At 42.9% G+C, this 27,395-nt stretch overlaps 1 protein-coding gene across 1 annotated transcript; it reads right to left on the bottom strand.

The window, feature by feature from the left end:
- Positions 1-250: 250 nt before the first annotated feature.
- ANKRD9 (ankyrin repeat domain 9) lies at positions 251-7,669 on the bottom strand. The gene is made up of 2 exons (XM_070751891.1): positions 7,041-7,669; positions 251-1,390 (listed from the first exon to the last, which is right to left on the bottom strand). The coding sequence occupies exon 2, from the start codon at positions 1,304-1,306 to the stop codon at positions 419-421; it is 888 nt and encodes a 295-aa protein (XP_070607992.1). The 5' UTR covers positions 1,307-1,390; positions 7,041-7,669; the 3' UTR covers positions 251-418.
- Positions 7,670-27,395: the final 19,726 nt, after the last annotated feature.

The following is a 27,395-nucleotide window of genomic DNA, read 5'->3' as shown; positions in this document are numbered from 1 at the left end:
CAGTTAGTGCATTATTTACTATTATTAACTACTGAGTATGGATTGCAGAAGCTGCTCTTGTTTTATTGCTTGGTTTAGCTTCTGGCCTAAAATGCTAATTCACTTGGGCAGTCTACAAATCGTCATGCCCAAGTTAAGCTTTAAGCTGTGCATCCTGCCATAAAATGAAATGTATTTTTAGAATGCACTCTCAAGTGTTCCACTCTCTCCGACTGAGCAACAGTTAAATAAAACACAACATATTAAAATCTTTGGGAACAAAAGTCTCTAATTAAAACAAGTGCTTCTCCTTCTCCCACAGAGATTTCATTTCCAGCACACGGGTTCTCCTATTTTCATCACACAAGCAGCAACTGAAAGGTCAGGGAGAGAGGGGGGGGGCGTCAAAGTGAGAGAAGGGGCTCTCTAGCTTATAGTCTTAGCCCTTCAGCTTCAGGTCCAAAGGTTTCAGAAAGTGTGGCAAAGGTAGGCCATCCAGAGCTTCTGGGAAATGTTCGCGCGAAATGCTCCCAATTAAAACTTGCATGGATCTAACAAAGAGGGAGAACGGAGCAAAACCAGCCAACCACTGGTAGCGGCTATCACCCAGAAGGTCCTGCCATAGTTGTTGGTCTTCCCGCAGCTGCTGTTTCATGGCAAAATGGAAGCCTGTCGGCATGAAGAACAAGAGCGAGTCCAGGAGGAGAAGTTTGGTATGGAGATTTGATGCAGGGCTCTCCCAAATTTGTTGCAGAAGTAGGTCTAGAGGTGTGTTCCCAGCACAGTCACCAAGGCAAGGGGAGGCTCCGTGCCCCAGTAGCAAAAGCAAACACTCCGGCCTCACCAGTTCACAAGCCATGTGAAGGGCTGTTTTGCCACCTTCTACTCGACTGCAACCTCGGCGGTCCAAATAGGCAGCTCGGTCGCTTACTGGCAAGTTTTTGATGGCCTTCAGAATCTCTACCAGGACGTGGATGCGATTGTACCGCACAGCCATGGCTAAGTGAGGAGCTGAAGAGTGACAGCAGCTGAAGTGAAGGCTTGGTACTGCAAGGGCACTTTTAGGAAATTGGTTCAGTAAATATCGGGCATAAGGCTGGTGGTTGTGTACCAGGGCGTACAGCAGGGCCTCTGAAGGGGAGTATGCGCTGACTTTGCCTCCTTCTTGCCAGTGGAAGACCTCCATGCGCCTCATGTCCTCCAAGAGCCATACTGGGAGCTGGTCTCTCACAGCTTGATAGAAAGCGAAAGAGGATTTCTTGCATTGCTTCTGAGACTGGGAGCCATGGCTGTTGCAGCTGTTCAACCATTTGACGTTCCAGGGCATCCTTCAGGTTGCGTTCACAGCGAACGGCTCCCTTCTTGGCTAGCAGAGGTTTTGCTCATGAAGAGTCAAGAAGATGGAGGAAGCCTTTAAGAGAAAAGGAACTGTTTAGAAACTACCCCTCCCAAAAGCCATGCCCTTCTGTGTCTTTGTCTCCCACGCAAGGTTCATGGAGATATAGGTGTTCCTCAACAAACAACCAGTCACTTAGTAACCGTTCAAAGTTACAACCAGTATCGGGTTCCTACCAGTACGGATGAGGACGCCGCACCGGTAATAAAAATGGAGTTGTGTGTACAGTTTTGTGTCTCTGGCGTGCACATGCGCATGTCCCAGTGAGATTCTACGTATGCACAGGAAGCAAAATCTTGGGGGACACATGTGCGAGGGAGATTTCATCTTTTTTTTTTGCTTCTGAGCATGTGCAGAAGTGAAAAAATGAAGTGAAGAACTCCACGTGGGCTGGAACCAAAATCTCGCAAGGGGACATGCTTGCGCGCGAGAGGTTTCATCGATTTTTTTTTTCTACGCATGCGCAGAAGTGAAAACCTGAAGTGAAGTCCACATGGGCTGGAACCAAAATCTCGCAAGGGGACATGCTTGAGCGCAAGAGATTTTAGCTATTTTTTTGCTTCCGCGCATGCACAAAAGTGAAAAACTGAAGTGAAGAACTCCACATGTGCGGAAGCAAAAAAAAAATACTGAAATCTCTTTCTCGCGGCTCCCTTCACAAGATTTTGCTTCCTGCGCATACGCAGAAGCAAAATCTCGCTGGGACGCATGCCAGAGATCCAAAGTTGTGTGCACACCACACCGGTAGCAGCAGTAGTGGCAACCCCCTGCCTGGTTACAACAGCACTGAAAAAGGTCACTTATCACCAGTTCTCCCACTTACAACTGTTGCAGCGTCCCCATAGATACGTGATCAAAATTTGAATTTATGATGGTTGCAGTGTCTTGGAGTTACGTCATCATCTTTTGCAACCTTCTAACAAGCAAAGTCAACAGGGAACCCAGATTCACTTTAATAACCACGTTACTACCTTAACAACTGCAGTGATTCACTTAACAACTGCGAGAAGAAAAGTCATAAAGTTGGGCAAAATTCACATAACAAATGTTTTGCCTAGGAACAAAAATTTGGGGCTCAGCTGTGGTTGTAAGTTGACAAAAACCTTTTGAAAACGATGGGGAAGAAATATGCCTGAATCTAAAGCTTCCCCATATTTGCGGGAACTGCTGGCACTGCCCTCCAACTCTTTGAAAACAGTTCTTGTTCTCTTTCTGTTCAAACATCAATTACAGTGTAGTTAAAATGACCACGAAGTGAGTTTTGTTTTGAAAACGAGTCTACGGAATCTACGGAGAGGGGCGGCATACAAATCCAATAAATTATTATTATTATTTGAAACTCCAAGGCTCAGTTTTCTCACTGGAAAGAACTCTTGCTAGTTACCAAAGGTCAGATTCTACAGGAGTTTTGCTCAGACAAAAAAGCAGGGTGGGATGTGTGGGGGGGTGCTGACAAGTTTGTGGCATTGTTATTCTTGTCAGTTGCCTTCTCTCCAAGATCAGCTGTTGTATGCAAAGTGCCAGGCCTCTGATGTTATTCTTCTTCTATTCCTTTTGTGTAGATGGGATTTTTGCTGTTGCATAATTTATACAAGGTCAAGCTGGTATTTTTTCCAGCCTTTAAAGTCAAATGAAGACAGGTCAGTCACGAGTGAGTATTTAAACTATTTCTGAGGGTTTGGGGAACATAAGCAGTGCTTTTTAAGGTCTTCCACAATTTTTACCTATATTTCTCAACTTTCAGTGGACTTAATGAGGATTTTTTGGGCAGCTTCTCTTAGCATAAGCATATTTTTCTACTTCTTCTCTCCCCACTCCACTCTATCAATAATAGGTATATCTGGTTATCTATCAGCTTATTCAATGCCCCTCATATTGCTCATCTGAGTTTGATAATCTTTATCCTAATCTCCAAATTCTGTAGACATTGATTTCTGTGATTATCACCTCTTGTAATACTAGTTCTGCTTAGTTATTAATTCCCCCTCCCTGCCCTTAAAAATAAGGAGTGAGGAGGTGTTGGCTGAACTAAGCAATTTAAATCTAACCCAGATTGAATCCATTTCCCCACAAGACAGATGGAATGGAAATTTGCAGAGCTAGTTTTTACAAGGCACTTGTACTCTAATAAATTTGGTGTCAGTCCTCTTTATATTATTAAGCATGATAAAGAAAATAGAATCTTTTTAGAGATGTAGGTGGTCTGTAATTTATTTAACTGGGTTGTTTGTGACTCCTCATCTAAAACTGAATGCAATAAGTACATATTTGTCTTAGGGCATTCATGACCAATAAATGGGCTATTTCATTCCTCAGTATCAAACTGAGCTATAAACAGCAGATCAGTCATTGAAAAATAACTGTATTTGGTAAATTTTATCAAGGTGCCAGAAATGAGCATCTAAATATGGTGTTTACATCCCTCAGGAGCTGCAAAAGAATTTTGACCTACTCTGTATAAGATGATCTATCCCATTCACCCCAATATTGCAATCGATATAATATAACACATGCAACAGAATGACTTTTTCAATTTATTGTCTTGGAGCTGTTAGATTTCCTAGGCAAGGAATGGAGTATTGCTGTAGTAGCTCTTGAAAGCTTACTATACCCCCAATCACCATACCCATTGGGGCTACCACAAAGGGATTTCCAAGTACAGAGGTACCTCTACTTACGAACTTAATTTGTTCCATGACCAGACTCATAAGTAGAAAAGTTCGTAAGAAGAGGCAATTTTTCCCATATATAAAAGTGAATAATGCATGCAAATCAATTAGGAAAATCCAAACCATTAAGGCTTAAAAAAAAAGAAGTGGCGACCGGAGGAAGCGGTGGGTGAGAGGTGGAGAACGTAGCAGCAGGCGAGGGGTTTTTGAAGCGAGATCAGGCAGAGACCGTAGAAGCAGGTGAGGGGGTTTTGAAGCGAGATCAGGCGGAGAACGTAGCAGCAAGCGAGGGGTTTTTGAAGCGAGATCGGGCGGAGAACGTAGCAGCAGGCGAGGGGTTTTTGAAGCGAGATCGGGCGGAGAACGTAGCAGCAGGCAAGGGGGATTTTGAAGCGAGATCGAGCGGAGAACGTAGCAGCAAGCGAGGGAGATTTTGAAATGAGATCAGGCGGAGAACGGAGCAGCAGGCGAGGGAGATTTTGAAGTGAGATTGGGCGGAGAATGTGATTGCTTGGCAAAGGTAGCAGCGGGCGAGGGGCATCTTGAAAGTGAGTCCAAGGAGCTCTCCTCAACCACCTGATCTCACTTCAAAATCCCCCTCGCCTACTACCTTCGCTGCCCGTTCTCTCTCTCCTCTGACGCATTCGTGCTTTGCCATGACGGTAGAAAAGATGGGGGGGGGTGGAGACCCTGCATGGCAATGCCTGGCTCCAGTTCCCTTGCAATCATCAGAGCCTGCAAACTTAAAAGTGCTTGTTTTGGCTGCTGCTCGCAGCGGCAGCAACCGAGAGAGAAGCGAGGGTTCGTAAGTTGAAAATGGTTCATGAAAACAGGCAAAAAACCCCTTGAACACCTGGTTTGTATCTGGAAAAGTTCATACGTAGAGGCGTTCGTAAGTAGAGGTACCACTGTACTTCATTAAACACTGCAACGTCTCTTCCCTATTGATAGACCTGAGATAAATTAAGTCGGCTCAGCTTCGTGCTTGTGTTGTTTTGTTTACACAAACAGAAGGCTTTAAGGGTGCCTGCACTTTGCCTTAGGAAGGTGTGATGTTTGCTTTCTTTTCAAGGGCAAAGGGCCATGAAGATCTAGCCCAGCAGCAAGTAACAAGGCTGACCTCCCAATCAAGTTGCAATTTGGAGAAGGTCAATTAAATCCCACCTTGCAGATCACAATCCATTTTGTTAGTGTTATGGCAACTTGCTTTACATCACGGTTTGGTCCATCTTGGACTGGTACCTAACTCAGAATATAGTAACGTGGGATTTAATATGTGGCCTGAAGGCACTTTCAGGCCAATCTTGGCAATATTAAGATGTATGCGCCTCAGCTCCCAGTCAGCGGAGGAATTCTGTGAGTTGAAAACCACTTGCCTCTGAGAAGTTCCAAGGCAGGTCTACACTATCTTGTCCTTGGATTCCCCCCCCCCCACCTCTATTCCCTCCCTTTTGAGCTAGCATGATCTTCATCCCACTGCACCTAAAGGGACCTTGCTGATATACAAACCAACAAGGGACCGTCCTCCAAATTTTGCACCCTTGAGAGCTCCAAAGACAGTTCCCACTTGACCTGCTTTCCCCTCACTGGCATTCCTCTTTCTTCTCCTCTCTTGCCAAGAGGCTTGTAACAAGACATGGAAAGAGGAGGAACAATGTTGGGAGACTCAGGGGAGGCCGGGATTCTCTCAGCCTGCTAGTTTTGTACCCAAAACATCCTCTCTGCAGGCAGCTCTCTCTTCCCCCTCCCTCCCTCTTCTATCTTTCCCTCTTTCTCTCATTTCCTCCTCTCTTCTCTCTCTCACCTTCCCTCCTCCCTTCCACCCCTTTCTCTTTTCTCCCTCTGTCCCTTTCTCTCCTTCCCTCCATCCTCCCTCTCTTCTCTCTCTTCCTCTTTCTCTCTTTTCCTCCTTCCTCTCAATCTTCTCTCTATCCCCCTCTCTCCTTTGCTCTCTTCTCTCTCTTTCCTGCTCTCTCTCCCCCTCTCTCTTCTCTCTCCTTCCCTCCCTCCCATCTTCTCTCCCCCTCTTCTTCCTTCACTCCCTCCCCCGTCTCTTCTCTTTCTTACTCCTTCCCTCCCTCCCCGTCTTCTCTCCCCCTCTATCTTTCCCTGCTTCCCCCTCTCTCTTCTCTTTCTTTCTCCTTTCCTCACTCCCTCTCTCCTTTCCTCCCTCCTCTCTCTTCCCTCTCCCTCTTTCTCTCCTTCCCTCTCTCCTCCTTTCTCTTTTCCTCCTTATCTTCTCTCTCCCCCTCTCTCCTTTGCTCTCTTCTCTCTCTCCTTCTCTCTCCCCCCCTCTCTTCCCTTTCTTTCTCCTTCCCTCCCTGTCTTTTCTCCCCCTCTCTCCTTCCCTGCCTCCCCTTCTCTCTTCTTTCTCCCTTTCTCTCCTTCCCCTCTCTTCTCTTTCTTTCTCCTTTCCTCCCTCCCTGTTCCCTTCTTTGCTCCTTCCCCCTCTCTCTTCTCTCTCTTTCTCCTTCCCTCCCTCCCACTGTCTTTTCTCCCCCTCTCTCCTTCCCTGCCTCCCCTTCTCTCTTCTTTCTCCCTTTCTCTCCTCCCCCCTCTCTCTTCTCTTTCTTTCTCCTTCCCTCCCTCCTCTCTCTTCCCTCTCCCTCTTTCTCTCCTTTGCTCCCTCCCCCTTTCTTCTCTCTCTTTCTCCTTCCTTCCCTCCCTCCCGCTCTCCCCCCCCCGCCTCTCTCTCAGGGAGTACCTCTTCCCTCCCGAGTAGCCTGTCTTACAGCATTTTTTTAAAAAAAACCACCACCGAGTATGTATGGGGATGTTGACGGTTCACCTTTCCAGACTTGAAGGGAGAAGGACGGGCGCCACTCCTCTCTCCAGACCCCGCTGTGCCCCCCTCCCCAAGCCCTCCATTCTGTGCTTCGCCCCCTCGGCCTTTCCAAGCAGCCGGTGCAATTCCGGCACGACCCCCGGCCTCGCCCTCCCCCCACCCCCGGCTCTCCATCTTCCCTTCCCGTCTCCTCTCCCGACCTCCTCCTTACCTCGCACGTCTCCAGCCAAGCCCCCGCCGGTTCTTCAGTCCGGGAAAGAACGCAGCCTGGCCGGGATTCGCTCCTTCCTCGGGGCTGCTTGGCCGCATTCAATGAATGGAGCCGCTCGCTGCTCTCCGGCTGCAGCCGCGCGCGCGCCACCCACCCGGGGGGGGGGGGGGAGTCCGTCAAGCAGCGGCTCTTCCCTCCTCCCGCCCGTCCGCCCCCTCCCTTCCCGTGCGCTCCTCCGCCGCCTGCGCTCTCCTCCCCCCGCGGAAGCAGTAGAGCGGCTGTGCTGGGCTCCCGGCTGTACCCAGCGCCACAACCGCGGCTTCCTTCTCAGAAGGAGAAGCAGGCGGGCGGCAACAGCGGCAGCCGCAGAGCCGTCGGGCGCAGCAGGAGGAGGAGCGGCGGTGGCACCGGCAGCGGCGGCGGCCAAACTTCAATTGCTTCCTCCGGGTTCTTTTATACGCCTCCCCTCATCCCGTCCGCTGAAAGTCCCTTAGGACTGTCCGGAGCCTCACGATTGGTGTCGGCGGGTCCTCCTCTCCCCCCTCCCCAGCTTCCCATTGGCTTAGGGGAGAGGGATGGGCGGGGGGCCCACCCGGAGCGATTGTTGGCGTCAGCGGCGGGCAAAGTTCCAAGGAAAGTTTTTCCGGGCTTGTGAAGTGGCGCGCGAGAGGCTCGCGTTGTTGACCCTAAAAGGGGGGGGGGGGGAGGAGGAGAGGCGGAGGCGGCTTCCCTCTCAGGGGATTAGACGCGCCCCCCTGCCTCACGAGTCCTCTTCTCTTCCCCCCCCCCTCTTTTGGGCCCCCCTTTCCTCCCAGCATCAGGGCTTGCTCCGATTGGCTGCCCTTTATAACGCGCTCGCTTATCTCTCAGTCGGGCTTTGAGCTGAGGGAGACAATTCCTCGCTTGAGCTCTGCCGCCCTTTTAGCGCCGACCTCTCCTGTCATACAACGGGGATGTCGCTGAAGGGGTTGCCCTCGCGCGCCTGTTAGGAAGCGGCTCTCCCGTGGAGGAGTCTGGTTGTTGTTGTTGCCAAAACAAGGACAGGTGCATGAGAACAGGGGTCGCCAACCTTGGCAACTTTAAGCTTGAGGGACTTCAACTCCCAGAATTCCACAGCCAGGTAAACTTGGGGGACTTCAACTCCCAGAATTCCACAGCCAGCAAAGCTGGCTGGGGAATTCTGGGAGTTGAAGTCCCCCAAGCTTAAAGTTGCCAAGGTTGGAGACCCCTGCAACTAGACAGAGGTGAGCTTTCGCCCCTTTCGCCCGAAAAAAAAAGCCTCACCAAACGCTCCTGAATCTTGTTGCCGTGATACTTCATAAATAAGGGGCCTCGGGTGAAAAAGGAAAGCCTTCCCCGGAATTCTTGTGGTGTTCGCTTAAGCCCTCCTTCCAAGAAACTACTCATCGAAGTTCCGGGAATTTTTTTTGTTTGCCTTTTGTTTTGTTTTGGGCACTGGTTTTTCAAAACAACAGAAAGCAGACACCCAACCAGAAGTTAAGGAAAATGATTGGTGGATCAGTGAATAATAATAATAATAATAATAATAATAATAATAATAATAATAATAATAATAATAATAACAACAACAACAACAACAATAACAATAACAACAACAGTAATAATAATATAGTAATAATAATAGTAACAACAAAACAATAACAATAACAACAATAATAATATAACAACAACAATATAATAAAATAATAATTAAAAATCTCCATCTGTCAACTACAAAAGGCCACTTTACTGCGGTTAGCACACATAATTCGCCACTACATCATGTAGTCCTAGGTGCTTGGGAAGTACCCAACTGGTGATAAAATACAAAATCCAGCATAGTGATCTCATTTGCTGTGTTGTATTGTTGATAACAACAACAACAACAAGGAACTTAAAATCAAACTACAACGACTCTGGCATAAACCAGTACAGGTGGTCCCAGTGGTAATCGGCACACTGGGTGCTGTGCCAAAAGACCTCAGCTGGCATTTGAAAAGAATAAGCATTGACAAAATCATGGTCTATCAGTTGCAAAATGCAACTGTAATTGGATCTGCGTGCATCATACAAAAATACATCATACAGTCCTAGATGTTTAGGAAGTGTTCGACTTGTGATGTTGCGATACAAAATCTCATTTGCTGTGTATTACTGTTTTTGTGAATAAAATAACAAGAACAAGAACAACAAACAACAACAGAGTTGGAAGGGACATTGGAGGCCTTCTAGTCCAACCCCCTGCTCAGACAGGAAACCCTACACTACTTCAGACAAATGGTTATCCAACGTTTTAATAATTTTCCAGTGTTGGAGCATTCACAACTTCTGGAAGCAAGCTATTCCACTGTTTTAACTGTCTGAAATGGTTAATTTCTTCTACAACGTTCTTTCATAACTTTGTTTCCTCTTTCATCAGTTACTTGGAAGTCAGCTGCCAATCATTGCCAATCTTTTAGTAAGACCACACCTAGAATACTGCATCCAGTTTTGGTCACCACACTATAAAAAGATGTTGAGATTCTAAAAAAAAAAGTGCAGTGAAAAGCAACCAGAATGATTAGGGGACTGGAGGCTAAAACATATGAAGAATGTTTACAGGAGTTGGGCATGGCTAGTCGAGTGAAAAGAAGGACCAGGGGAGATATGACAGCAGTACAGTAGTCCCTCACCTATCGCTGGTGTTACGTTCCAGACCTGGCCGCGATAGGTGAAATCTGCGATGGGGAATTTCTCCTCCTTCCCACCAGCTCCGGATGCCTGGAGGCGAGCAACGGCCGGCCAACCTTTCCCCCCCACTACTACTTACTCTGTGCCTGAGGAAAAGAAGGGGAGGGGGGCAAAAGAATCGCCGCCCCTGAGCATTCCCGACCCACTGCGGTTCTTTGCAGCAGTTCGGCCAAACGTTGTCTTTTTTTCCTTGCCCCGGCTGGAAAGTCCCTGGTGAGCTGCCCCAGCTGGTTCTTTTTCTCTCTCTCTCTCTATTTTCTTTTCTTTTTTTCCCCCCCTCCACCCGCCCAGCACTTCCTCTCCCGCCCTCGAGCCCAGTCTGGAAATCCCCGTCGCGTCGCGTTCCTTTCTTTGCTCGCGCTCACTCGTTTGCGCGCTGCCAGAAGCTCTTTCTACAACCCCAAGCACACCGCCGCCGCCAACCACTAAGCACGCCTCCAAAGACTGCCTTCTCGGCACTGGCGAGGCGGGTTGAACGAGGGGACGGGCCTCCGCCGGAGCTCAGTCCCTGCCCCGCTCATCATTCGCCCAGCCGCGGGGTGGTTGGCTTGTCCTGCCCTTCCAAACTTCTAAGCGCCGTATCTGTGCCAACGCTGACTTCAAAACCGGCGATGAAGTGAAGCCGTGGTGGGTGAAGCGCGATATAGCGAGGGACTACTGTATTCCAATATTTGAGAGGCTGCCACAGAGAGGAAGGGATCAAGCTATTTTCCAAAGCATACAATGGCCAGACAATGAATAATGGATGGAAACTGATCAAGGAGAGATTCAACCTACAAATAATCAAATAAATAAATAAATAAATAAATAAATAAGATACATTTTCTGACAGTGAAAACAATCAATGGGACAACTTGCCTTCGGAAGTTGTGGGAGCGTCATCACTGGAGGCTTTCAAGAAAACATTGGGCTGCCATTTGTCAGAAATTGTGTAGGATCTCCTGGTTGGATAAGTGGGTTGGACTAGATGACCTGCAAGGTCCCTTCATACTCTGTTAATCTGTTAAATGACATCTGCTTATCCTAAGTCCTTGGGAAGGACTCTATAGGTAGATAAAAGTGCCAAATCTGGCCTTATCCGGTTGACTATGCAATAAACCACAACAATAAAATAGTAATTGGTGAAATCCCAAAACAACTAGAGTACCACTGGAACACCATCAGCATTGATTAATTCTTCAGTCAATTGCAAAAAACAACTTTATTCTGAACAGCTTGCATCCTTTTATCATATCTGTAACATCATCAAACATCCACATCTGCTCATCCCAAGTTCTTGGGAAGGGTTCGATAAGCATACAAAAATGCCAAATCCAGCCTAAATATCCAACTGACTGTGTGTCAAGATAATTTTTGCTAACTGGACAGATCTCAGGTCTTGAGTCATATCAGCAGCCACTGAAGCCACTGAAATGTGCTGGAGTACATTTATGGCTAAATTTTGCTGGGAGAAGAAAGAAGCTGTCTTAGTTATGGTTTCTTCTTGTAGGTAACATGGCAGAAAAAGTATGGCAGAAAAAGAAATTGCTAGGACATGTTTGTGAGCAAGAGCTCTCAAATACTCTTGTACTTCTTGACACACCCACTTCAAATGCTTGCATTTTGTTTGTATATGTGATTTTGGTTTCAGTGATTATTGCATGCATAATAGCTATTTGTTCTGGGAATAATGTGTTGGAGCTTCCCACGCAGATTTGCATACCTCTCTTGCTGAGGAAATTGGGTATTTCTGAATTCTGGGTGAGCTTTGTGTGACATGTCTAGCAAGGTGTCTAACTGGAAATTCAAGAATTTCTATATCTGAAAATTAAGAATTTCTATCAGGAATAACCTGCAATAAATTATTGGTTGAATTTGTTCCTAGGACTGTATTTGCTAATGAAGGGTACTCTGCGTCTATTTTCTTCTGATGATTAATATTCGTTGGTTCTGTCTTAAAATTGGAGGTAAACCCAGTTTACAACATAAATCAGATTTTAATAAGTTTTATAACTGTTCAGAAGCGAAGTTCACACTGAATCCAGCAACATCCTTAGCATATACTTGAAAAAACCCAGTGTGTCTGACTCTAGGGCAGGGTTCTCCAACCTTGGCAACTTTAAGACTTGTGTACCAAGTACCAGAATTCCTTAGCCAGATTTGCTAGCTAAGAAATTCTGGGAGTTAAAGTCTGCAAGTCTTAACATTGCCAAAGTGAGAGAATCTTGCTTTAGGGAATGGTGTTTATCTCCGTTTCCTAGGTGAGGGAACCAGCATCTGAAGATGCTTCCATGGTCATGTGGTCGGTATGTCTATACGCTAAGGCACATGGAACGCTGTTGCCTTCCCATCAAAGAGGTGCCTATTCATCTACTACTTTTGAAGGTATATTTAGCAATAAATTTGGTAATATTTTTGAATTGGTCCATTCGTTTTAATAAAAAATGCATTCACTGCAGCATAAGCATATAATCTAAGGCAGTAACCAGGTAAATAATCTTTTAAAATAAATGCATAAACTGGCTGAGGAACTCTGGGAGTTGAAGTCCACAGATCTTAAAGTTTTAGGGTTGGAGACTCCTGATCTAGATGGCTTACCACCTTAGTATCTGCAAGATAACCTTGTTCAGGAAAAACTATCCCTTCTGGTTCATTCATCCACAGCTCTATTAAAAAAAGAGAGAAGTTTATATTAGCTGTATCCAGTATACAGCCAATAGATGCAGGCTATACAGTAATAGCTTTTAATGCATTATATGATCCTATCCGCTATGGAATCACTGCAGATATTGAACTTGGCAGACATGGCAAATAGGTCAACACTTGCAAGTTGCACGGTACAAGATTCCAGATAGCTAAAAATATTCCAAATTGTTTTCAACGTTTGTGGTCAACTAGACCTGTGCTCTTGGACGGCAGTACTCCAATCATCCCTAGTAGGTATCATGGGTACTGGAGTTATAAATATCTGAAGGGGAATCTTTGCCCTTTCTTGATGTGGTTTGCAGTACTCTACTTAAAGGGAGCATGTAATACAGAAATAGCCACTTCCAACATTAAAAAGGAAAGTCCCTTTTCCATTACAACATAAAATACATTCTCAAGTTGAAATCCATACATGTTAAAAGTTACTGAAGTTGAAAATACATCTGAATCTGTTGCTACTTCCTTCTCTTGATTTTATTCAAATATGCACACATATATATGACTGCTCAAAAATAAATAAATAAATAAATAAATAAATAAATAAAGGGAGCACTCAAATAACACATCCTAGATCTGAATGAATGAAATATTCCCATTGAATGTGCTGACAACAAAATGAAATTGATTGTCAATCAGTGTTGCTTCCTAAGTGGACAGTTTGATTTCACAGAAGTTTGATTTACTTGGAGTTATATTCTGTTGTTTAAGTGTTCCCTTTATTTTTTTTTTGAGCAGTATATTTTCAAACTCAGCATCATTTACCTACCAGTGACCTAGTGGCAATTATTCATATTTACTTTGGCCAGGTCCACAGTTCAATTTGTTTGATGGTTTGGTTGTGACTCACTTGCTGAAGGAGCAAGCCTTATTCTTGATTAAAGTCCTGGATTTATACTGGGCCAGTGATGGCAAACCTATCTGCTGGCACGTGAGCTGCTGCCCTAGTTCTACGGAGCCTACGGAGAGGGGCGGCATTCAAATCAAATCAAGTCAAGTCAAGTCAAGTCAAGTCAAGTCAAGTCAAGTCAAGTCAAGTCAAGTCAAGTCAAGTCAAGTCAAGAAATAAATAAATAAATAAATAAATAAATAAATAAATGTGCCTGTGTGTGCCGACCAGCTGATTTTTGGCTCATACAGAGGCTCCAGAAGGGTGTTTTTGGCTTCCAGAGAGCCTCCAGGGGGATGGGGGAGGGTGTTTTTACCCTCCCTGGTTCCAGGAAAGCATTTGGAGCCTGGGGAGGATGAAACACGAGCCTACTGGGCTCACCAGGAGTTGGGAAATAAGCCATTTCCAGCTTCCAGAGAGCCTCTGGGAGGGCGGGGGAAACTGTTTTCATCCTCCCCAGGCAGTGAATGATAGTGTGGGCACTCACACATGCACGATAGCACCCCCCATATTCTTTTGGCACCCAGGGAAAAAAAGGTTCACCATCATTGTACTGGGAATTAATCTGGCCTAGATTATGGCTAATAGAGATGTACTTGTTTTCCTTTCTTATCAAGTCAAAATGTAATTTTCTTTCTCTTCTTTCTGCTTCTGATCGGAAGACGTAAAACTAACACTATTTCCATAGAATTCTACTTATCATGATAAATAGAGTTGTTATTTGGGGAGTGTCCAAAAGGAAAAGAAAAGAGAACGTATATTTCCACAGAGATTGCTGAATTGCAACTCTCATAATCCCTGACTACTGTAGTGATCAGGCTGATTGCAATTTGTAGGAGCTGAAACCCAATTGTTCTACAGACCTGCAGCTTGATTATATATGAACCTGTTCTTAAACAATAACCCCCTAAAAGGTATAATTATTTATGCCAAACGATCCACAGTCTAAATGTTGGAAGCAGGTTTTGCAACCTTACATAACCTGCAATGGGCATTGTACCAGAGTTTCTCTGGAGGAAGGTATCATATGAATCCAACTGGGGAGAAAAAATCCTGCCTCTTATAGATCGCAACATACTATCTGGTGATCAGGGTGTTTCCTTTGAGTATCCTTGTTCATGGAGATGGAACCAGGAAGTTGTCTAACGAGTCAGTTCCACAAGGTTTCTTATAGCATGCTGACTTTTTGTTTTCAATGGATAACCTTTCGTGAGACTAGATGTCATCTTAATATAGCTTGCTACCAATGTTACATTAGATATGTATTAGTGAAAATAGACTGAGCTGACTGGAACACTCTAAGCCTAAGGCCTGGCATAAATATAGAAACATCAGCTAGGCAGAAAAGGCATCTGTAATCCATAACCCAAGATGTAAATGGAGAAGGCAAAAGGCATGCGCGGCTGCTGTTTATTACAACATAGTCCTTGTGTATCCCATTTATTTACCATATCGCATTATAGCCTTTCCTATATGTCCAGGAAAACATGCAATGCCCTCTCATCACATAAATTTCTAGGTGGCTTCACTGAGACATCCCTAAAAAGTTTTCAGCAATAATATGGACCTAATTTGCACCTGCCTTCTTCAGGAAGGGTTTTTTTCTTTTCTTTTTTTACTTTTCAGTCTAGTCTGAGGGGTCCTTGGTGCTCTCCGTTCTTCATTGTTTTCTTGAAGACATTTCATTACCCAAACTAAGTAACATCATCAGTGCTAGTAGGGAGTGGGTTTATTTTCAGTTTCTATTTTAGTGGCTTCCCCTGTCAGTGTTGATGGGGTTGGTTTTGGAGTTCATTTGTTTGGACTGTTTATTGTTAGCTTGCTATGTCGTTCCTTGATTGGAGTATTGTTTACTTCTGCCCATCTAGCAATTTGAAAAATGCAAATGTGAGTGGATAAATACCTGGGAAGGTAACAGTGTTCTGTGCACCTTTGCCATATGGTCTTACTGGCTGCATGGCCACAGAAGTGTCTTTCGACAACGCTGGCTCCCTCAGCCAAAAAAATGAAATGAGCACCACACACTAGTTTAGACTCAATTTAGGTTTACATTTTACTTCTTGATTGTTGGTCTGATGTTAATCTTGGTGTTAATCTATGCTTATTTGGGTGTGTTTTGTATTTTTGTTCCCTTCATGGATTGTTTATTGTCTCTTTTGCACAGTATGTAGATGTTGTTTATACTTATTTATTTATTTATTAAATTTGTATGCTTGGCTTAATCTGAAATGGTTACAGTTTCCTAGTTGAAACTATGGTTAAGCCTGTCTCTTTGTTGTAAAATTAAAGTTGAACTCTATCATTCTGGTATTCTCAAACTGGATAGTCACTACATAATTTTTGAAAGCATCTAGACGAAAAATAAAAAATAGCTATAACAATCCTGTCTTTCCGTGTAACAAGAACACTCTGAAGTGCTGTTGCTTAATGATCTGTTAATGTGTGTAGTTTTTCTTTCAAGTGTACTAGTTTGTCACTTTATTTGGGATAGTGACAGAAAATGAAGGGCCACAGATAGTATTGAACTTCAAATCCCATCCTCTCTCCATACTGACCATGTTGATTGGTACTGCTGAGAATGATAGCTTAATTAGAGAGAGTTTAAGCCACAGAACAAAAGTCTGGCTGGTTTTTATTCTGCAATCCAATGATTTTGTTTTAACTCAACTTGCTGTTACAAACTCATTCATTCCAAAACTGTCTTAGAAAGCTATTGAAAACAATAATCCCCCCATGACACAGCTGGAATAATCCCTTTTCCTCCATCTCAGCTGAAAACTTCTTTATCTGCTTCCACCAGCGCTGTACAAATTTAAGTCTGCACCAACTTAGGTTAATGACCTTGAAATGGGGAAAAGGTAACATTTCTTCTGACCTCTATAGCAGATCACCCATCTTAATTTCCATTGTGATTATTTATGGGTCTAAACAACATACAGTCCAAGGGATGAATTAAAACTGGGGAAACATGAGGGCACATTCCTACTGAGATTGTCACAAAAGGAATCACACATAGAGGTCTTTCAAATATCTCCAGGATTCTTTGTTGCTCTTATAACCAGTACCCAGAACACAAAGAAAGCAATTTACAATTTTGCTTTCCTTTTGAACTAAAACAGTTACTCATTAATGCCTCTTCCTTGTATACATGCCTAAATCCAAGTCTTTCTGGCCAAAAAGGTCTGAGTTCCAGAAGAATCAAGGCAGGAAGGTTATAAAGCATATTCTGTTTAATGGCTTATAGGTACTATAGTACCAATTCATTTTTTAATACACGCCTATTCTATAGTACCTATTCATTTTTGTTGACTTCCAAAAAAGTTTAGCCAATCCCAAGGTGAGTTTTTTTTCTCACCTCTCCTACTGCTTTTCCACCATTTCATCCAGTCCTCATGCAACCTTTCGGTATTTGGGGAACAAACTTTGCTTAAGAGGGCCATTACAGTACTTCTTTTGGAAGCCATTTTGTTGTGTCTTATTAAAAATCTTTATTCTCGTATTATAACAGAAATTGCTGCTATTTAAAAAACAACAACACCTATTTTACTTTCATTACCTACTTTGAATGAATCTCAAATATCCCATGTGTTATAAATATCCACTTGTGCCACCAGGCAAATATTCTCCTGAACATTATGATAGACCTAACAATGTGATGTTGATATTGCAAAAGAATGACTCATTATTTATGGCTATTTGTTAATAACATGTAATTATCTTGGAATAATTTCCACACCACTGAGGTAAAGAAATGCCGATTCAACTCACAAGAAAAGAAACAGCTGGTTCTTGAGATAAACTTCTCCTTCAGTGAGACCTTCCCTATTTTTTACCTCCTGATTCAGAATTATTTCTAGCCCCAAAGCCCAGTTTGGGGGAAAGCAGCTGAAGGACTGGTTATAGGCATCATATTCTGTATTGAGACTTGCAAGAGAAAGACTAGAAATAAGTGAAGATCATGCAAAATTGGATCAGGCAATAGTCCAGGTAGACAAGTGAGTTGTCATTTTGTGGAAAAGGCAGCTGAAATTACTCTCTGTGTGTTTTGCCAGCGAACAACGAGATATTGTTATCTCAGCAGCAAGAAAGAACTAAGAAGTGCAAACCCAGCCACCTGATGTAGGCTACATTTCTCCAATGAGTTACTCAACTTCATTTTCTGGATATCCATAATTTTGATAAATTAACCAAGGTGAACCAGATTCACAGAACAATGATTGGCTAATTAGTGTAGCAGTGGATAATTCCATGGCAATTTTGAAGATAAAAAAGCAATGTTCTCAGATTGGTGGAGTCTTGAATAAAACTCTGCTTCTGCTAAGAGGGCAGATCGTCATTTTCTCATTAGAATTTTCTGCTGCATCTTTTTTTTTTAAAGTGTAAACTTTTGGATGCATAAACCCTTTGGAATTACTTTAAAAGTATTGACAGATTGCAGCAGAAATCTCCCAAAAATTCACAGGTACAAATTTCAGACACACACACACGTTTGAAAATGCAAAACAATGTTCTTTATAATGAAAATTCACTTAAACCAAGCCCTCTTTTGGTATAGCCAAGAGCACTCGTCTCCAAACAAACTGGTAATTTGTACAAGTCTCTTATCAGTTCTGTGATACTTAGCTTGCAGCTGTGAGGCAATTCAAAGTCCTTCTTCTTTCACAAAGTGACACACACTTTGCTCTGGTTTAGTTTCAAAGCAGGGAAAAATCAGCACACAAAAAGTCAAAGTCTTACTTGGCAGTCACAAAACACAACGATCAGATAATCCTCCACAATGGCCAAACCCACAGGCTGCTATTTATAGCAGCCTCACTAATTACCACAGCCCCACCCAACCATAGGTGGCCTCATTTTCTTTGATAATAATCTCTCAGTTGTTGTTGCCTATGCATCGCTCTCCACATGCGTGGCTGTATCATTAACTCTTGTTCTGAATCCAAGGAGGAGCTAGATAATTCATCTCCTTCTGAGCTGTCTGCCACACTCTCCTCCTCCCTGTCACTCATGTCTTCTTGGTCAGAGGAGCCTTCATCAGCAGATTCCACCGGGGGCAAAACAGGCCTGCAGCATGTGGATGTCTCCCCCACATCCACAGTCCTTGGGGCAGGAGCTGGGCCAGAGCTAACCACAACATCAGTCTTCTATGTTTCTATGAACACTCCAAAATATTTCATAAATGCAAAAGCAGTTTCATAGGGGCACTCTTTATGTATCTGAAAATTTGTAATGCAACAATAAAGACAAATTTACTTCTTCCAACAGGGATCATGTGATGTATGTGACTTTCCCCCAGTGAAGGACTACCATAATTTTTACTACCACACTGTGGGTGTGGCTTATGCAGGATGCCCTGCATTTTCTTTCAACATCTTTCAGTGCAAATTGGGTGCTCTGGGGTGGAGCTCCATTTTTGCTACCCCACTGCCTCCCTCTTTCCGGTCTGGGCGGTAGCTCACCCCTGCTTTCCCCCCTTTGTTAAAGCAGACATGGGTGTGGCCTGACACACAAACTGCGAGTTTGATAGCCCGGGTATAGAACATCAAATAAACAATGTAAATTACAGGATTCCAATTGGCTGTTAGACAATAATACAATAATCACAATAGAACCTGCAATTGAAGAAAGTTTCAAATTCCTTTTTATTGGAATTCTACAAACATGTTGGCTAAATGTATGCCAGAAGTTTAAAACCGAACTCCAGCACTGAGCAAAAATTGATTTCAAGGGCTTAAAAACACAATGATAAAAAGTAATGATAAAATACAATAGGACAGTAGGACAGGGATGATAGGCACCATGGTGCGCTTATGCACGCCCCTTACAGACCTCTCAGAAAGGTTAGAAACATAGAAGACTGATGGCAGAAAAAGACCTCATGATCCATGTAGTCTGCCCTTATACTATTTTCTGTATTTTATCTTAGGATGGATATATGTTTATCCCAGGCATGTTTAAATTCAGTTACTGTGGATTTACCAACCATGTCTGCTGGAAGTTTGTTCCAAGCATCTACTACTCTTTCAGTAAAATAATATTTTCTCATGTTGCTTTTGATCTTTCCCCCAACTAACTTCAGATTGTGTCCCCTTGTTCTTGTGTTCACTTTCCTATAAAAACACTTCCCTCCTGAACCTTATTTAACCCTTTAACATATTTAAATGTTTCGATCATGTCCCCCCTTTTCCTTTTGTGCTCTAGAGTCCAGACTATACAGATTGAGTTCATTCCACCATTCTTGTAGGCCGTCTTTGGACATGTTCAATTTTGTCAATTGTAGGTTAGAGGTCAATTGTAGATAATCTAAGGTTAAAGGTTTTGGAGTTAGAAGTAGAAACCACTGAGTCAGGTAGTGTATTCCAAGCATTGTTCATTCTATTGCTGAAGTCGTATTGTTTGCAGTCTAGTTTAGAGCGGTTAACATTTAGTTTAAATCTATTACATGCTTGTGTGTTCTAATTCTAAGTTTCTATATAAGCCATGGTAATTCATTTATTGTTTTATTTAAAGGCAGGTTTTTTAAAAGTCTCCAGTTGTTTTCAGTGGTAGCAATACATGTTACTTGTACTGTTACTCCCATAGATCATTAAATGTTGCTTTTATTCTTCTTTGAGATTAAATTTCAGTTGAAGCTTCTCTTACCCCTTGATTCGGGGAGGATTGATTATTCATCTTGAACACATTCCAATAATTTTCTTATAGGGCTAACTGAACTTTCTATTTAATTAAGAGATTCTTTGATAAATATTACAATAAGAATGTTGGAGTCCGTATTCTTTAAAGCAGTGTTTCCCAACCTTGGCCACTTGAAGATATCCGGACTTCAACTCCCAGAATTCCCCAGTCAGCATTCGCTGACTGGGGAATTCTGGGAGTTGAAGTCCAAATATCTTCAAGTGGCCAAGGTAGGAAAACACTGCTTTAAAGGAATGGCGAGTAATCATCTCAGATACCACCAGAGATGGGTTCTTACCAGTTGGACTGGTTCTAGAGACCCGTTAGTAACTTGGCGGCAGTGAAGGGCTACCAAAATTTTTACTACCACACTGTGGGCGTGGCTTATGCAGGATGCTCTGCATTTGCTTTCAATATCTTTCAGTGCAAATTGGGTGCTCTGGGGTGGAGCTCCATTTTTGCTACCCCACTGTGCTCCTCCCCGTCCGGGCAGTAGCCCACCCTAGCTTGGCGGCCTGGGTTGCTGGAACCAGCAGTGACCGAGGCCTGCCACACCCCAAGCGCCACCATCTTGTTTTTTGCTTCCGTGCATGAGTGGGTCCATAATCTGGGAGTCCTCCTAGAATCACAGCCGCCCCAAGTCTACGGAGAGGGGCGGCATACAAATCTAATAAACAAACAAACAAACAAACAAACAAACAAACAAATAAAGAATAAATATATAAATAATAAATAAATAAATAAATAAATGCCCTTTTTTTAGCACTTTGCATGCACGCGTGTGCAAAGCACACTCACCCACGTGTCACGTCCCTGAGTGGACTGGCAGCAGAAGAATCCAGAACCCAACCCTGCATACCACTTCAGACCTCTTTGCCTTTTAAAAACACCTTTTGGGCTGGCTATCAGAGCTCTGGCCAGCAATTGCAAATGAATATTTACTTTGGTGGTTTGCTTAATAAAGTGAAGCAAGTATTGGAGGTTTTCACAAGAGGACAGTGACCTGGCCTTGGTGCAAGCAAGCAAAGTCTAGGAAGGCAAAGGGATTAGGCCTTAGCCTCACACCCATAGCAGTAAGCACATTTTCTTGCTTATCAAGGAACACTTCTTAGATATTCAGCCCAAAGTTCTCAGAGGAAACAAACATAAAAGGAGGCTAGCAGGACTCTAAATACCTTAATGTTATGCAATATACAGTGATAACTCTACTTAAGAATTTAATTCGTTCTGTGACCAGGTTCTTAAGTAGAAACGTTCTTAAGTAGAAGCAATTTTTCCCATAGGAATCAATGTAAAAGCAAATAATGCGTGCAAACCCATTAGGAAAGAAATAAAAGATCGGAATTTGGGCCGGAGGAGGAGGAGGAGGAAGAAGACGAGGAGGAGAGTCGCTGCAGAAGGAAGAAGGTGAGGTGGGAGGAATAAAAAAAAATCCAAAACTTTAAGGCTTAAAAAAAAAAAAGAGGGACTCTGAGCAGTGTTCTCTCTAATTTTTTGGGGGGTGGGCGGAAAAGTATAGTGTCTGAGCGGCAGTCCCTTTGGGACTGGGCGGCACAGAAATAATAAATAAATAAATAAATAAATAAACAAACAAACAAACAAAAAACCCACCCTGTTTTGCCTCAGAGAATTTCAAAATAAAATACTGTACTGTGTGTCTATAACAGTGAGATCATAATAGGGCAACTCTATCAATATCAAAATGCCACTTAAATAGTTGAGCTAGTTTCAAACTAGATTTTGATTTTCTTTCTCTCTTCCTTACTCCCATTCTTTTTCTTTCTCTTTTCCTTCCTCTCTTTTTTCTATCTGTTTCTCTCTCTTCCTCTCTTCCTCTCTCTCTCCTTCCCCTCTCTCTCCTTCCCTCTCACTCTTTCCCTCTCGGCTTCTGGGCAGGTTTGGAAAACTCTGAGTTGATGATGATTTTTAAGTGAGCGATTGCTCACTGCTCAGCTTAGAGGGAACTATGACTCTGAGGTGGCAAGGAGGAGCACGTGCCTCCCATACACCCAGCACAAGGCTGCCTCCCATACACTGCGCCAGAGAGAGAAATGGCAGGAAACTGGCTGGGCCTTCGTGCTGCTTACAATTTTCCTGGGAAATTTTTCCTGGCTTGGGTTCTTAAGTAGAAAATGGTTCTTAAGAAGAGGCAAAAAAATCTTGAACACCCGGTTCTTATCTAGAAAAGTTTTTAAGTAGAGGCGTTCTTAAGTAGAGGCACCACTGTAGTATGGAGTATAGGCTATAGTATAGAGGTGACTCTAATTTCACAGCCAATGACAACACCGACAAATGCAGAGTCCTCCACCTCGGCAAAAAGAACCCTAGACATACATACAGCCTGGGAGATACCCCACTCAGCAGTAGTGACTGCGAAAGAGATCTTGGAGTCTTGGTGGACAATCAACTAAACATGAGTCAGCAATGTGCAGCAGCAGCCAAAAAAGCCAACTCAATCCTAAGCTGCATCAACAGAGGAATACGCTCCAAGACCAGGGAAGTACTAATACCACTCTACTATGCCCTGGTCAGACCCCACCTGGAGTACTGCATCCAATTTTGGTCACCTCACTACAAAAAAGACATCGAAACTCTGGAGAAGGTGCAAAAAAGAGCAACCAAAATGATTAGGGGACTCGAAACCAAGACTTACGAAGAGAGATTGAGAGAACTGGGCATGGACAGCCTAGCAAAAAGAAGGTCTAGAGGGGACATGATAGCAGTTTACAGATACTTGAGGGGTTGCCACGGTGAGGAGGGGGTCTCTCTATTCCCCAGGGCACCAGAGGGCCGGATGAGGAACAATGGTTGGAAGCTGACCAAGGAGAGATTCAACCTGGAAATAAGGAAGAACTTCCTGACGGTCAGAGCGATCAACCAATGGAACTGCCTGCCAGGGGAGGTGGTGAACTCCCCAACTCTGGACACCTTCAAGAGGAGATTGGACTTCCATTTGGCTGGGGTGCTGTAGGGTTTCCTGCTCATGCAGGGGGTTGGACTCGATGACCTAACGGTCCCTTTCAACTCTATTAATAAAATAAAATTTAAAAAAAGATATGTCTTAACAACTGCAGGCTATGTTGGGGATCTCTCTTTCATTTCAGTGTAGCTTTAATTAAGCCCCTCGCCTTCAAGCAGTATTCAAAAATGTAATTTCAACTGAAGGGTTTTATAGATTGTCCAATTAACAAGCATAACGTCCAAGGAAGTCCTCTTAGCTGTCCCATTGTGAGCATTCCCAGAGCTTCTAGGCCAGTGATGGCGAACCTATGGCATGGGTGCCACAGGTGGCACGCGGAGCCATGTATGCCGGCATGCAAGTCGTTCTCCTTGCTCAGCTCCAGCACGCATGTGCATGCCAGCTAGCTGATTTTCGGCTCACACAGAGACTCTGGGAGGGCATTTTTGACTTCTGGAGAGCCTCTAGGGGGATGGGGAGGGCGTTTTTGCCCTCCCCAGGTTCCAGGGAAGCCTGTGAAGCTTGAGGAGGGTGAAAAACGGGCCTGCCGGGTCCAGCAGAAATGGGCTGTTTCTGGCCTCCAGAAAGCCTCTGGGCAGCAGGGGAGCAATTTTTGCCCTCCCCAGACACTGAATTATAGCCGCAGGTGAGTTAGTGTGTGCACACGGGCTTTCGGCATCCGAGGGAAAAAAGGTTTGCTATTACTGTTCTAGGCGATTAAACTTGGTTCATAAGATTACAATATGAACATTTTAAATGTGCATGATTAGTTTAAGAACAAAATTGTGTCACTTGTAATGAGAGGAAGGGTAAGGAGTGAGAGATATGTAGTTGGGGGAAAGATCAAAAGCAACATGAGAAAATATTATTTTACTGAAAGAGTAGTAGATCCATGGAACAAACTTCCAGCAGACGTGTTTGGTAAATCCACAGTAACTGAATTTAAACATGCCTGGGATAAACATATATCCATTGTAAGATAAAATACAGGAAATAGTATAAGGACAGACTAGATGGATCATGAGGTCTTTTTCTGCCGTCAGTCTTCTATGTTTCTATGTATATTAAAAGCTTTAAGTTTAGTATTCCTCTCTTTTTTCTTTAATGTTTTGTTTAATGTTTGGAAATCAAGGGCCCATCCATGTTCAACAGCCACGTCAATCCAAAGTCTGCATTATTTCATGGCCTGATTCCAATGCTTGCCTTCAGATCTAATTAATGTCAGAATTAATAAGCTCCGCTATAGAGAAAAACAATAGCAAAAAACTGATTTTCAGCATTTCATCTGTAATAAAAGAGCAATTATTGCACTCACCCGTCTTCCAGCTCCTGCAGTTTTTCCTTTCGTTCCAAGAAAAGATGTGTCATCAATTCTCACTGGTTTCTGGCAGTTTTACTAGGCCTTCTCCATGGTGGCTGGTTTGTTTGTTGGTTTTACTTTGTTAATTGTTACCAAATGAAAGAAAAAGTAGCAAAAGAAGAACCAGAGAGTATGGGTGTATCTCAGTAGTGGGTTTCATTTATCTTTGTTACCGATTCAGGAATTGGGGTGTGCAACGCATAGAGTTTTTGAAGAATTCCAGGTGTGTGTGGGCAGACCTCCCGCTGTTGCTACCAGTTTGCCAAAACGGTGCAAACTGGTAGCAACCCATGACTGTGGCTGGTTGCTACTTTGAGTGATCCCACTGGACAATTGGAAGTATTACTGCCCAGCTCAAGTGTGGGACAGGTTAGGACTATTATAATTTGGAAAGGAAATGGTTACATGGAAGGAACTCTCAGAGTAGGCAAGATAAAAAAGGAGACACATTGCTTGCACAAATTTAATAAACAAAAAGAAAAAGACAAGTGACAGGTTTTTTTCTAAACAGTTATTAAGTGGATCTTCAACTTCTCATGAGTTCTCACATTAGATGTTGAATGCCTGTTCCTAATGCATCATGACAGTGCTAAACATTTGACCAACTAAATTTATTTACTTGATTATGTCCTATTTCCATATCATGGATGATTCTACGTACTAGAATACCATTATACAGAGGAATCATTGAGTCTGTCTTCTGCGCCTCTATAACTGTCTGGTTTGGTTCTGCAACCCAACAAGATCGACACAGACTTCAGAGGATAATCAGAAAAAACAATTGCTGCCAATCTGGCTTCCATTGAGGACCTGCATACTGCATGAATAAAAAAGAGGGTTATGAAAATATTTACTGACCCCTCGCATTCTGGCCAAAAAATCCTACCCTCAAAATGTCGCTATAGAGCACTGCATACCAAGACAACTAGACACAAGAATAGTTTTTTCCCTGAATGCCATCACTCTGCTAAACAAATAATTCCTTCAACACTGTCAAACTATTTACTAAGTCTGCACTACTATTACTACTAGTTTTTTCTCTTCATTCCTATCATCCATTTCTTCCCACTTATGACTATATGACTGTAACCTGTTGCTTGTATCCTTAAGATTTTTATTAATATTGATTGTTTCCTCATTGCTTATATGACCTCTATGACAATCATTAAGTGTTGAACCTCATGATTCTTGACAAATGTATATTTTCTCTTATGTACACTGAGAGCTTATGCACCAAAGACAAATTCCTTGTTTGTCCATTCACACTTGGCCAATAAAGAATTCTATTCTATTCTATTCTATTCTATTCTATTCTATTCTTAGGATTTACAATATGTCTCTTCCTACTTCAAGTCTCTAAACAGTTTACAGCAGCGGTCCCCAAACTACGGCCCGTGGGCCGCATGCGGCCCGCTGAGGCCATTTATCCGGCCCGCGGGTGAGTGACAGGAGCACAGGTACATACTTTTATTTTAATTAAATTCTCTCCTTAATGTTCCTTCAAAAGTACAACACCAATTATATTTCTAACTTATTAATCATTATGCCAAAGTGCTTCCTTCTTTCTTTATACATTTTTCTATAAACCAAGAAAATCTTGTATAGCCAATCAGATGTTAACAAAAGAAAATTAAAAACAAAACATAAACATATATGAATTTCAGATTTCTCCCCCCCCTCTAAATAGTATGTTCCCATTTTGTTTTTTACTTTAAAATAAGGTATGTGAAGTATGCATAGGGATTTGTTCATAGTTTTTTTTAATAGTCCGGCCGTACAACAGTTCGAGGGACAATGAACTGGCCCCCTGTGTAAAAAGTTTGGGGACCCCTGGTTTACAGAAATGCAGTAAGAGCAACAAAGAATTTGGTCCATCCATCTTGCTGCTAGTTGTTCTCATCTTCTCTTTCCATCCACTTTCTCAGCATGAGAGTTTTTTCCAGAGAATTAGTTCTTCATATAATGTCACCAAAGTAGGGTAATTTGAGCATGGTCATTTGTGCCTTGAAGGAGAATTCTGGGTTGATTTGTTTGATGATTTATTCATTTGTTTTTGGGTTCTCCAGGGAATTCTCAAAGAGTTTTCTCCAACACAAACTTTCAAAAGCATCAATACTGTTTCTATCCACTACAGCACATAGTACATTGACAAATGAAATTATCATTAAATGCACAGAAGACCAAGCAAGGTAGAAAAAGCAGCCTTTGAATTGGCAATAAAAATCTTGAAATGGTACTAGATACCTTCAACCTTTTAGGATCAACCATCAATCGTAAAGAACAAGCAGTCAAGAAATATACAACAGATAGCTCTGTGGTAGAGTGTTAATTATTATTAATTATTAAATGTATATACTGTTTAATTCTCTGAAAAGCCTTGGGAAAAATATTCTGATACCATGATATGTCTATATCTACAAAGATTAGTGTAGAGCAAGTAATAGCGTTCTTTGTAACATTCTATGGAAATGAAAAGTTGGACTTTGAAGAAACTGGATAGGAAAAGTATTGATACCTTTGAACTTTGGTGTTGGGGAAGATTCCAGAGAATACGATGGACAACCAAGAAAGCAAACAAATGGACCATGGAACAAATCAATCTAGATCAGAGTTTCCCAACCTTGGCAACTTGGAGATATCTGGACTTCAACTCCCAGCATTCCCCAGCCAGCATTCACTGGCTGGGGAATTCTGGGAGTTGAAGTCCAAGTATCTTCAAGTTTCCAAGGTTGGGAAACACTGATCTAGAGTATCCATTTGAAGCACAAATGACCAGGCTCAAATAACTCAAATACTCCAGACACATTATGCAAAAACGTAGTTCTCTAAAGAAGGTTCTAATGCTGGGAAAAATGTGGGGGAAAAAGAAGCAGAAAAGTGTATTGACTCAGTTATAGTGGCAATGAGTGCACGGCTGGAAGACTTGAAAGAACAGGTTAGAGACCAGAGCTGAAATCCTGCTTCTTTTTTAACATGATTTTAGTTGCCAACTCTTCAATAATTGTTTTAATGACAAGGGTTGCAATGGTGAAGTTGGGAATTCAGAGTTTTTAATGGTAA

This window comes from Erythrolamprus reginae, chromosome 1 (assembly GCF_031021105.1).
Source record: "Erythrolamprus reginae isolate rEryReg1 chromosome 1, rEryReg1.hap1, whole genome shotgun sequence".
Lineage (NCBI taxonomy): Eukaryota > Metazoa > Chordata > Lepidosauria > Squamata > Dipsadidae > Erythrolamprus > Erythrolamprus reginae.
Note: the sequence above shows the minus strand (reverse complement) of the source record. Positions and strands in the feature narration are given on the sequence as shown.